This window comes from Lampetra planeri, chromosome 6 (genome assembly GCF_965212315.1).
Source record: "Lampetra planeri chromosome 6, kcLamPlan1.2.h2, whole genome shotgun sequence".
Lineage (NCBI taxonomy): Eukaryota > Metazoa > Chordata > Hyperoartia > Petromyzontiformes > Petromyzontidae > Lampetra > Lampetra planeri.
In genome coordinates this window covers 17363653-17375962 of record NC_136112.1, presented here as the reverse complement: position 1 = coordinate 17375962, position 12310 = coordinate 17363653, and the positions used below count along the sequence as shown (strand labels likewise).

The 12310-nt window shown below is 45.5% G+C and overlaps 1 protein-coding gene across 4 annotated transcripts in view; it reads left to right on the top strand.

The window, feature by feature from the left end:
• Positions 1-288: 288 nt before the first annotated feature.
• Positions 289-12310, top strand: part of LOC144719627 (uncharacterized) — a 48808-nt gene continuing 36786 nt past the window's right edge. For 2 of the 4 annotated variants that reach the window (XM_078595733.1, XM_078595731.1), the window contains exons 1-2: positions 422-650; positions 1042-1135. In XM_078595733.1, the coding sequence (XP_078451859.1) occupies positions 585-650; positions 1042-1135 (160 nt within the window). In that variant the 5' untranslated portion in view covers positions 422-584. Of the gene's footprint in view, positions 375-420; positions 651-1041; positions 1136-12310 lie in introns of those variants that run through there. The other 2 variants (XM_078595732.1, XM_078595734.1) reach the window with 2 other exon arrangements.

Here is a 12310-nt window from a genome sequence, read left to right as displayed (position 1 = left end):
TAGGGTCATGTGCCAGGGTGTGAGTCTCCGAAAGGGGTTGGGAATGTGTCATCAGATCAAACAAGAGAACATCTCGCTGCCGTGGCCAAATATATCCCTGGTAAAGCCCCTGGAGCTCGAAGCTCTTTTTTTCAAAGGGGGTGACTCGGCCGGCAGACAACACCAGACATTCCACAAATACACTCGCCCACCCACCCACACATCGCCCACCCACCCACACATCGCCCACCCACCCACACATCGCCCACCCACCCACACATCGCCCACCCACCCACACATCGCCCACACACTCAACTCACACGATAAAAAAAAAGTTGATTCGTAAAAGGTGTGGCTCCGAAACTACGTGGTCAACAATGGTAACTCACAAGGAAGTAAGTCTAACGTTTTTTATTTGCATTCACTAAATCTGTCACTGTTGAGATGCTAGCTTAGGGTCATGTGCCAGGGTGTGAGTCTCCGAAAGGGGTTGGTCCAACATAGCCGAGTCAGAGAGACACTCACAGAGCCAGCACCGTTGAGATCGCACGCAGCTCTCGAGTTCCGTCAGAGTTTCGTTGTCGAGACTCCGGCGGCCGCGAGCGATGGAGCTCACAGTGAAATTCCTCTGCGCGCTCGTCTTTTTTTTGGTCACGTTCTACTTCTCAGAGGTGAGCCGAGTGACCCAGTGCACGTATTTTGTTCCAGTGTGTGTGGCCCTGTGTGTGTGTCTCAGCGTGTGTGTCCCTGTGTGTGGTGACGTCTCCGCCACTTAGTGGCAAATGGCGGTTGTTGTGTCTCTGTTTGTGTTATTCGTGCTTTCGGAGGCCCTGTTGTTGTGTTTAGTTTGTTGTCCTTCACCCGCACCTCCCATTAGCACGGTTGGCTACATATGGTGCGAAAGAAGTTCAACATAAAGTACATATAAACATTGATGATGCCTTGCAACATGTGTGTAATTGGTTCATGACCAGCTCCGATTTGGTAGTGGAAACCTCACTTTGAATCATGAAAGTAACATTTGCTGTGTAGTAACACTTTGTTTTGTCTTTCCCTGTGAAGGTTCTGGTGCAAGCTCCATCCCTAGACGACAAGTATTGCCCCCCAGGGAAATATAGTGCCAAGACTGGTGTGTGCTGCAATATGTGTACGGCAGGTAAATATGTCGGTACAAGCCCACAATGTGAATTATGGTTTGCCTGCTTGGGCAAGTTTATTTGGGGCGGCATGGTGGCAAGATGTTAACTACCTCGCCTGATATAAAGGAGGTCGTGGTGTTCGATCCCGACCCTGATGCCTGTTGCATATTTGGAGTTTGCATGTTCTCCTCGTGATCGCGTGCATTTTTATCTGGCTCCTGCGTTTTTTTTCCTTCTACATCTAGAAACATGCTTTTAGAGTATGTGGCTGCTGAAAATGTCCACATAAGCCACTTCATTGAGCTATAATTTGTGTCCAGGCTGCTTTTGAACCTGAGCTACAAAGCTCAGTGGGCCTTACCTGGTGAAATAAAAATAGTTTAGTTATTTTTTTCGTAGTTTTTCGTAAAAATTGTTAATGTTTTTTCCCAAACGTATTTTTATTGAGCAAACGATTCGGGTACACACAGTGGAGCATGCTTGGAAATTGCCACCAGTATTATAGACACAATTCGATGGACAATGATTATTACTCGTAATAAAGTTTTTCAGTTAGATTGCATACTTAAAAATATGTCGTTAACCCACCACCTGACAGAGCCAATTAGTAAGGTTTGTCACGTAAACAAAACATGCCACTTAGTTACTACTTCAGCTTACCAGTTGTGTGTTGGAAAGTAAACCCATTTACAATTTGAGTACTGTGACCTTTCGCTGGTGATCACAACCAACTTCATCGGACAATTTGCCAGAATTAATCTTACTAATGTCCTTTATCGGGTGGTGATGGCGGGTTAACGACACATTCATATTTACGCGATATAACCCAAAACACACATTTTATATGAATAATGTTGGTCGCGAAAGCCTACGTGTTAAAATGATGATTACCAACGTAAATGAGATAACCCTTTAGGGCAGCACCTTTACGTTTTATACGACAGTTTCCAAGAAAGTGCAGCAGCACTTAATTTGCAATAACTTCGGCTCAAATAACAATACAACCCCAGGCACGTTAAAGAGACATTCAACCAGTATCATGTTTTGTCTGTCTCGTTTCTATTGTTGGCTGGTGTTGTCCCGTCTGATTTGTCTTGTTCGCTGGTGTTGTTCTGTCTCGTTTGTATTGTTCATTGGTGATGTTCTGTCTCGTTTGTGCAGTTTTTTTTCCTCAATAAAGAAAGAAATCCCCGTAATATTTGCATCTAATGTTTTGTATGTAAACAAATAACCCATTTATTTAAGTCCACTGTTGGATGAGGGCCTCACTAAAACCGCGTGTACCGTGGGGGTTATTTGACAAAACCTCATCAGACTGGCCAGTGCGGCTTGGTGAAGACAGGGCACATAGGTAGTGCAGCGCAACATTGGAGTTTTCTGCATTGCCCTGTATTGCGTACCATACAGCCTCACAGCCACCCAAGATTAACACTGCTAAAGCGTCTAAAGGATCCGAAGAGATCGGACACATTGCACGTGGTTTAGTCATTGGCTAGTTCCATATAATAGGGTGCCATGGAGATGTTACCTCCCTCCCCTAGTATGGAGAAGGTCGTGGGTTCTATCAGGACCCTGACGCCTGTTGTATATTTGGAGTGTGCATGTCTCTCTGCCTGTGATCGCGTGGATTTTTCTCCGAGTCCTCCAGTTCCTCCTTGTACATCTAGAAACATGCATTACCTGGTAAAAGACATATAGTAAGTGTTTTTTCGTAAAAATAGTTCAAGTTTTTCCCTAAAAGTGTTTTTTATTGAGCAAACGATTTGGGTACACACATGTCTGGGAATTGGCACCAGTAATATTGACACAATGCGATGAACAATTATTTTTTACCCATAATAACGTTTTTTTGTTAGATTGCAGTAATAAAAATGTGTCCTTAAACCATCACCACCCGACACAGCCAATTAGTAAGGTTTGTCATGTAAACAAAATATGCCAATTAGTTACTACTTCAGCATATCGGTTGTGTGTTGGAAAGTAAACCCATTTACAATTTGAGTATGACGTTTCACTGGTGATCATAACCAGCTTCATCGGGCAATTTGCCTGAATTAACCTCAATAATTGGCTGTGTTGGGTAGTGGTGGTGGGTTAACGACACATTTAAATTTACGTTATCTAACCCAAATTTGTATTAATGAATAATGTTGGTCGCCAAAGCCTACGTGTTAAAATGATGATTACCAACGTTTTATATTTTGAACCTGTCTATTTGAGTCAATAAATTCTTCCCTAGTGTCAACTTCCTTAACTGAGCTAACCCTCTAGGGCAGTGGCTCTCAGAGTGTGGTCGCAAAACCTCCTCCAGGAGGTCCGCCATGGCTGTGATGCCAACCGCACGTTCAAAATCAAAACCAGATTATTTTATTCATACGAGAGGAATTCTACGAGCGATAAATCTCTTTTTCACAGACGTACATTAGGTTGATCAGAAAAATATAACAACGTTTATACCTTTTGCTCAGACATTCATTCATATTTTACTTGTGATATTTAATTACAAAAAATAGTCAGGTAAACTTCCCTGATTAAACTACCCTGACCCCAAGATGTAAATGACCGCGTAAAAAAATAAACATTATAACTGCGTAAAAAAGAAGTGTTACGTTCCGATAATATGAATCATGTAGTATTACTATTCGGATTTAAAGAAAAAAGTGAGTGAGGTTTGTCATGGGCTACACAAGTTTGGGAAACGCTCCTCTAGACTAAAACTAACAACGAAAAATGCTTACTTTATAATTTACCGGGTAAGGCCCAATGAGACTATGTAGCTCTTTTTCAGAAGGAACCTGGCTATCACAATTGATAAACTCAACGAAGTAGCTTATCATCATGTGGATATTTATAGCAGGACAATAGTAGAAATGCTTGATGTTGATTCTAAATGTGGAGGGAAAAACCGAAGGACCCGAAGAAAAATCCGCACGACCACAGGAAGAACAAACTCCAAATATAAAGCAGGCATCAGGGTTGCGATCGAACCCACAACCTCCTGCATATCAGGCGAGGTAGTTAAGATCTCCGCGTGATTGAGCCACTTTGTTGAGCTATCATTTGTGGTAAGGCCCCTCATGAAAAAAATACTAATAGCTCAGTGGGCCTTACCTGGTAACATAAAAAAATCGTTAATTTTAAGTCAATTTATTTTTCGAGATTTCCTTACCTTTCCGATAGTTTGCACTCCTATAGCGTTTTTGCATTGGTGGTTAATAATTCTCATTATTGCTTCATTCAATCACTCATTTCCTCCAGAACCAACGCACTCGTCTCTCTGACGCTCTCTTATGACCTCCTGGCCCAGCCGTTTCTTGGGACGCCGTTGCTAGGCTGACGATGTGCCCTCGTGGCCATCACAGAAACGTTATATTTGTAGTCCACAGTGCGTTTTTTTGGGGGGGAGGGTGAGTTTGTTTATCACTCATAACTTGGCAACGCAAGGTCGTGGGCTATTTTTTGTTATTGCTTGCACACACCCAGATAAGACTGTGCTTTCAAAACGATACCAAATTATATTTTTTAAACACGTGGATTTGTATAAACCAACCAACAAACTGGGGGTGGGATGTGTATGTATACACAGTTTATATACAGCTTATATATTGTAACCAATAGATTATCATGCATGTATCGTGAGCTTAATGATTAACTCATTTTATTTATATTCGCCATTCTGTGCCTTGGTTCCGTGCATTTAAGTTTAGGATAAAAAAAAAATATTGTGTTTAACGCTCAGCATGGTTGGCTACATACGGTGCGTAATAAGTTCGACATGCGTACATACAAACGAAAGGGGTTGGCTCTCTTATACCTCATTCATCTGCTGAAACCTTATGTACCTGTGTGGCGATGTCACTCAAAATAATTCAGCCACCTGTGTTTGCCTTGGACAAACCTGCGCTCAATGGGCGACATGCGCTGTGAAGTTATTTTTGACAGAAGGGACACGGGGTCAGAAAGTGACCACAACAAACAATACAAACAATACAAACAAACTAACGATAGGAGTGCAACGTATAGGACAGGTAAGCAAATCACTACATACGTAAAATAGATCAAGTATATAAGTTCAAATTGAAAAAGTTCATCATTGCTGAAGCTTGGGTAATGCAGCAAAACAAGAGCAAGACCAGCCCCAGACCACACCAAGACAACACATAGTCCCTCAATAAAACTGCACTTTAAAATGTAACAATCAATACATGTGTAATAAAAGACTTGACCACGATGTCTGGCTCAGTGTCCTTTATTTGGTCCGTACTATATTTCCCACACGGCTGTCTCCTATTTGTTCAGTCCCCACAGTGCTGGCTCCGATGTCGCTCCAGTCACCATCAGCAGCCCCTCTGCTGTTCCTTGTCGCTCCCGTAGCACCACAGCAGCTCCGCTGCTGTTATTCTCACACAGCCCCCCTGGCTGTACTCGCTGCAGCTCTTCTCTCTCTCGGTCACTCCGCAGCTCTGACAGCCTCGTGCTGTCTCCCTCTTCGTTGCTCCTGCAACTCCTGGCAGCCACACCGCTGCCTCTAACACACAGCCTTACTGGCTGTACTTCTCTGCAGCTTCACACCACCCAGTAGCTCCCTACTCCCCGGGGTTGGCTCCCGATGGCCGACGGTGCCCCCCCTCCTCTCGTTCGCCCGCGTGGCCTCACTCTTTTCCATTCACAACCCGACTGACTTCTCCTTCCGGTTTACCCGCTTAAGGACCCGACTCTTCCTCCCACGTCACATGACTCCACCCCCCCCCCGTTGCGTCACATCCGGAAGGTCGCTTACGCCCGCATTACACATGGTTAAGAATGAAATAACATTTTAGGTTTCATTTCAAAACATCTGTTTTCACTTACATACGCGTCTGTTTAGGTTACGTGCCTTTTACTAAACTATTTAGCTATTTCATGGGGCCTCCTGATGTAGATGCTCACCCCGAGCTCTCAATACTCTGATAGTGCATTGTCTTTGGGCTGTACGCCTTTTGGCGTCCTCTGGTCTAGCACCATCCTCTGGTCTAACACCGTTTGAGACGAGGCTCCAAAGAAAGCTGTCTCTGGTGTGGCCCAATCAGTTTCAAATACAATGCATATATTATCAGAGTATGTTTTTTGTTTGCATTCTGACCACAAGTCTTGTGGTTAATGCAGACATGGTTCCTTGTCAAAGGTTTCAGTTTGGTGTTTTAAAATCTTAACACTTATTATTTGTTTCTTTCGGTTAAGTCACGTCTAAAGATAAAATAATAAATTAAATTAAATAATAGAATACGACGTTTCGATTGCAACACAAGCAATCATCATCAGGTATAATGAAATAGCGACATAAAATCTAACCAGAAAACTATAGACAGACATTTTAGCAGACAGATATCACCAAGATACATAGCGAGAGCAACACAGGTAACAGAGAGGGGTGATCGTCTCTGTGTGGTGGCCTTAAATAGACAGAGGGGGTGGCGGAGGCAGAGAGAGGGAGGAGGGTTAGAGAAAAAATTAGCATATCAATGAGTGGTCAACAGACGTGGTGCTGCGAATGCGATGGCAAGGCAAGCAAGCCTGAAAATCAGGAGAAGGACACACTAAAATTAAATAACCTAGTAAAATATCGAAATGTAATGTAATACAACACAGAGGGTCGGTCAACACACAATTAACGCATAGCCTGGTTGATTACGTATTTCAAAGATTGCTAAGTTAGAATTTAAGTGTGAACAATCTAAAGAGAGGACACAGGCAGAGAAAACAAGTCGCCAGAGAGAGAGAAAAAATATATCATTATACCTGATGATGATTGCTTGTGTTGCAATCGAAACGTCGTATTCTATTATTTAATTTAATTTATTATTTTATCTTTAGACGTGACTTAACCGAAAGAAACAAATAATAATTCCTGCAGTCACGAAAGTTCTAAAATTAAGATTGAACCACTTCTACGGGGAAGTTTTAAGCTTATCTTTTTTCTCTCTCTCTGGCGACTTGTTTTCTCTGCCTGTGTCCTCTCTTTAGATTGTTCACACTTAAATTCTAACTTAGCAATCTTTGAAATACGTAATCAACCAGGCTATGCGTTAATTGTGTGTTGACCGACCCTCTGTGTTGTATTACATTACATTTCGATATTTTACTAGGTTATTTAATTTTAGTGTGTCCTTCTCCTGATTTTCAGGCTTGCTTGCCGTGCCATCGCATTCGCAGCACCACGTCTGTTGACCACTCATTGATATGCTAATTTTTTCTCTAACCCTCCTCCCTCTCTCTGCCTCCGCCCCCCCCCTCTGTCTATTTAAGGCCACCACACAGAGACGATCACCCCTCTCTGTTACCTGTGTTGCTCTCGCTATGTATCTTGGTGATATCTGTCTGCTAATATGTCTGTCTATAGTTTTCTGGTTAGATTTTATGTCGCTATTTCATTATACCTGATGATGATTGCTTGTGTTGCAATCGAAACGTCGTATTCTATTATTTAATTTAATTTATTATTTTATCTTTAGACGTGACTTAACCGAAAGAAACAAATAATAATTCCTGCAGTCACGAAAGTTCTAAAATTAAGATTGAACCACTTCTACGGGGAAGTTTTAAGCTTATCTTTTTTCTCTCTCTCTGGCGACTTGTTTTCTCTGCCTGTGTCCTCTCTTTAGATTGTTCACACTTAAATTCTAACTTAGCAATCTTTGAAATACGTAATCAACCAGGCTATGCGTTAATTGTGTGTTGACCGACCCTCTGTGTTGTATTACATTACATTTCGATATTTTACTAGGTTATTTAATTTTAGTGTGTCCTTCTCCTGATTTTCAGGCTTGCTTGCCTTGCCATCGCATTCGCAGCACCACGTCTGTTGACCACTCATTGATATGCTAATTTTTTCTCTAACCCTCCTCCCTCTCTCTGCCTCCGCCACCCCCTCTGTCTATTTAAGGCCACCACACAGAGACGATCACCCCTCTCTGTTACCTGTGTTGCTCTCGCTATGTATCTTGGTGATATCTGTCTGCTAATATGTCTGTCTATAGTTTTCTGGTTAGATTTTATGTCGCTATTTCATTATACCTGATGATGATTGCTTGTGTTGCAATCGAAACGTCGTATTCTATTATTTAATTTAATTTATTATTTTATCTTTAGACGTGACTTAACCGAAAGAAACAAATAATAATTCCTGCAGTCACGAAAGTTCTAAAATTAAGATTGAACCACTTCTACGGGGAAGTTTTAAGCTTATCTTTTTTCTCTCTCTCTGGCGACTTGTTTTCTCTGCCTGTGTCCTCTCTTTAGATTGTTCACACTTAAATTCTAACTTAGCAATCTTTGAAATACGTAATCAACCAGGCTATGCGTTAATTGTGTGTTGACCGACCCTCTGTGTTGTATTACATTACATTTCGATATTTTACTAGGTTATTTAATTTTAGTGTGTCCTTCTCCTGATTTTCAGGCTTGCTTGCCGTGCCATCGCATTCGCAGCACCACGTCTGTTGACCACTCATTGATATGCTAATTTTTTCTCTAACCCTCCTCCCTCTCTCTGCCTCCGCCCCCCCCTCTGTCTATTTAAGGCCACCACACAGAGACGATCACCCCTCTCTGTTACCTGTGTTGCTCTCGCTATGTATCTTGGTGATATCTGTCTGCTAATATGTCTGTCTATAGTTTTCTGGTTAGATTTTATGTCGCTATTTCATTATACCTGATGATGATTGCTTGTGTTGCAATCGAAACGTCGTATTCTATTATTTAATTTAATTTATTATTTTATCTTTAGACGTGACTTAACCGAAAGAAACAAATAATAATTCCTGCAGTCACGAAAGTTCTAAAATTAAGATCTTAACACTTGTTTTGTTGCCAGAAAAAAAGGGGAAAAACTATTCCCAGCTTTTTTGTTGTCGAAATCTCTACTCAAATTGACATTCCTCATAGTGGCAGTGTGGGCAGACAAAGGTGTTTTTGTGAAGAACTTCATACCCAGGGTTGCGATTTCGGCATGGAAAATGCGGAAGGAGGGTTCAATTTTTCCCGCATTTCTGCTAATGTCAACCGCAAACGGTGGAAAGACTACTCCTGTGACCGTGCACTTTTAACAACATGTTAATGCGTTCTATTGGAAAGGATATATGCAAGGCCCAACATCACGCAGGGCTTTGAGCTACTGATTGCAATGAATATATGATTTCCGCATTTCCGCACAAGAACCACATACTTTATTCAAATGCAGAGCCGTGATTACGAGCAAATGCACTTTATTCAAAGGCAGAGCGTGATTACGAGCAAATGTACTTTCTCTTCTTCGCATTCTTCCAGCGCTTCATGTTGTCTTCGGCATCAAAGTTGCTGAGTTTTGGTCCGTCGCGGGCGCAAACCATAAGCGCGTTCAACTGCTTGCACGTGAGGAGCGACCGCTCCTCGGTCTTGATGTTGTTTTGCAGAGAGAAGGCCCTCTCGCAGTCGACAGACCCGTGTGCCAAAGTCGCAGCGATCTTGATGAGCGTGAGGATCTTGGGGTGGGACTTTTGCATGTGCGAGTTGCTGCACACGACCTTGAGGATCTCCGTCGCGCCGATGCCGCGGAAGCTGCCGATGGCAAAGTACTTGTAGTGGTTGTACTCCGTCACGAGCTCGGAGGAGGAGGCGTCCGGCAGGTAGGTCTTGCCGAGCGCGACGATCTCGTGCACGCCAAAGGTCTGGATGTGCGCCGCCTTGGCGATCTCGTCTGGGTACAGCATGGCGAGCGCCCGTACCGTGGAGTGCGTCTCTTCTGGGAAGCGCTCTTCGAGATGAGCAACAAGGCGCTGTACGTATTCGCCCCCGGCGCGAAAGGTCGCCGCCACCTCGTCCTCGTCCTCGGACTGCACGTTGCCCCCGAGGCGCTCGTTGAGCTCGAGGAGCGCCGGTGTCGAGACGGTGTCGAGCGTCAAAGTGGTCAAGAAGGTGTAGCGCAGCTGCAGGACGGTCACGGCGACGATGCCTCCAACGCTCACGATGTGCATGTCGTCGGCCTGCAGCGCCGTGCTGAGCATGTTGAGGATGCCGCTCACGTCCGACATGAGCGCGATCCAGACGTGGTAGGCCACGCAGCGCAAGTAGCTGTAGTACTTGGCGGCGGCGACGGAGCTCGTGTCGTCCGCGAGGACCTCGGCCACGGACTGGGTGAGGCGGTGCATGTGGTGCAACGACTGCCCGCGCGAGAGCCAGCGCGTGAACCCGCCGAGGAGCAGCTTGAGGTGCGGGGCCCCGAGCTTGTCCATGGCCGCGCTGAGCAGCTCCTTGCGCGGGAGCGACCTCTTGAAGTAGTTGTAGATGCCCGCGACGACGAGCATGCGCTCCTCCTCGTACTCGCTCTCAGCGTCTTCTGCCGCAAGAGCAGCACGGTGCGCTGGGCAATGTGCCGAAACCAAACGTGGAACTACTGACTTGAGGCGGGCGGCGACGCCCGTGTTGCAGCCCGTCATGACGGACGCACCGTCGCTCGCGAAGCCGATGAGGTCCTCGATGTCGAGGCCGCGGCCATCGAGCAGCTCAATGATGGCGTCGAAGACGGCCTTGGCGCTGCCGCTCGAGAGGGAGACGACGCCGAGCATGCGGATGCAAATGGCGTTGCAGTATACGTAGCGGCCCATGACGACGGCGTTCTTGCTAGATGCCACGTCCGTGCTCTCGTCGCAGCTGATCGAGAAGAACTTGGCCTCGCGCATCTCGTGCACGGTCTTCTCCAAGATGGACGTGCTGCAGATCTCCACCATGTCGACTGCGCTGTCGCGCGAGCAGTATGAGCCGTAGGTGCCGCTGGCAGTGGAGAAGGCCTACTTGCCCGCATACGAGTTGATGCTGGTCTGCACGAGGCCGCAGATGTGCTCCATCATCGAGTAGGGCAGACTGTGCTTGGCAATGAAGTAGCCGCACCGCAGCGCGTGCGAATGCCAGAGCGTGTAGTCGGCGGCGCCCGACTCGCCGGCCACCGCGCCCATGCTCTTCTGCTCCTGCTCGCCGCTGCGCTGGAAGGCCAACTCCAAGGCCAACTTTGCTCGGAGCGTCTCGGCGGCCTTGAGGTGGCCGATGCTGTCGCCGTGGTCGACGATGCGGTCGAGGGAAAACTTGCCCGAGACGCCCAGGGTATATCCCTTGTTGTCCTTGTGGAAGATGCACGACCTCGGCCCGGCGGCAGAGCACGTGGTGCAGAAGAAGGCGCTTTTCTCCTCGTCGTACATGAGCCACAGGCGGCCGAGGAACCAGCGCTCGAGGACGATAGCCTTGCTCTTGGTGGTGGGGGTGCTGCTCATTTTTGAATCTGTGTGTGATGTTATGAGCTATTATCGTTAGCAGTAAAGTGTATTTATTTGCAGGAGGTATAGAGTAGCTACGGCAGAGGCAAGTGGGTAGATGCGAGATATGTGCGCCAACCGCGCGAGTACGGCACCGGTATAGGCGGGAATCGAAGTCACGATTTGCGGAAGTCTTCCCAGGAATCACCGCAAATTGCGGAAATTTGTGCGGAAGAGGGTCACAGAAACTACCGCGAAATGCGGTCGAAAACAGCATGTTTGCGGAAATTGGTGCGCAAATCGCAACCCTGTTCATACCTCGGTGCTAAATTGTACCCTGTACTTTTTTGTACATGATGCATTCTACCAGCCTCGTCGTATTATTCTTGTTGGTTTATACGATGTTGACGCACGGCATTGCCATTGGAAACTTGACCACGTACACAGTCGTATGTGCCTTGTTGTTTTTGTTGTTGTTCGTATTTATAGTTGTAACAAAACACTCATTACACACAGAGTGTTTGCTACAAATGAACCACAATACCTCGCTCATCTCGTCAAGGAGGATAAACCATCATCACGTGAACTCCAGTCATCCTCACAGTAGCAGTGGCTTTTGGCTGGCCATCGAACAAAGTCGGTGACTGCATCGCGCGCTTTCAGATGCGCTTCTGCAGCCATCTGGAACGCTCTTCTTTACGATAGTAGGAGCTATGCCCTTTTAAATAATCTCGATTGAAAACTAATTTCTTTAGAGCTGCTTTTTTGTGTTTAGTTTGTTGTCCTTCGGTTGGCTACGTAATACATAACCAGGTTTCTCTTGTATAACCAGTTCCCCATCGATAAGCCATTCATTGTCCAGTGGGTTTTACCTGTGGCAAAACATACCACACCTATAAACCACGCCAGCTTTAAATTATCTCACAGCAC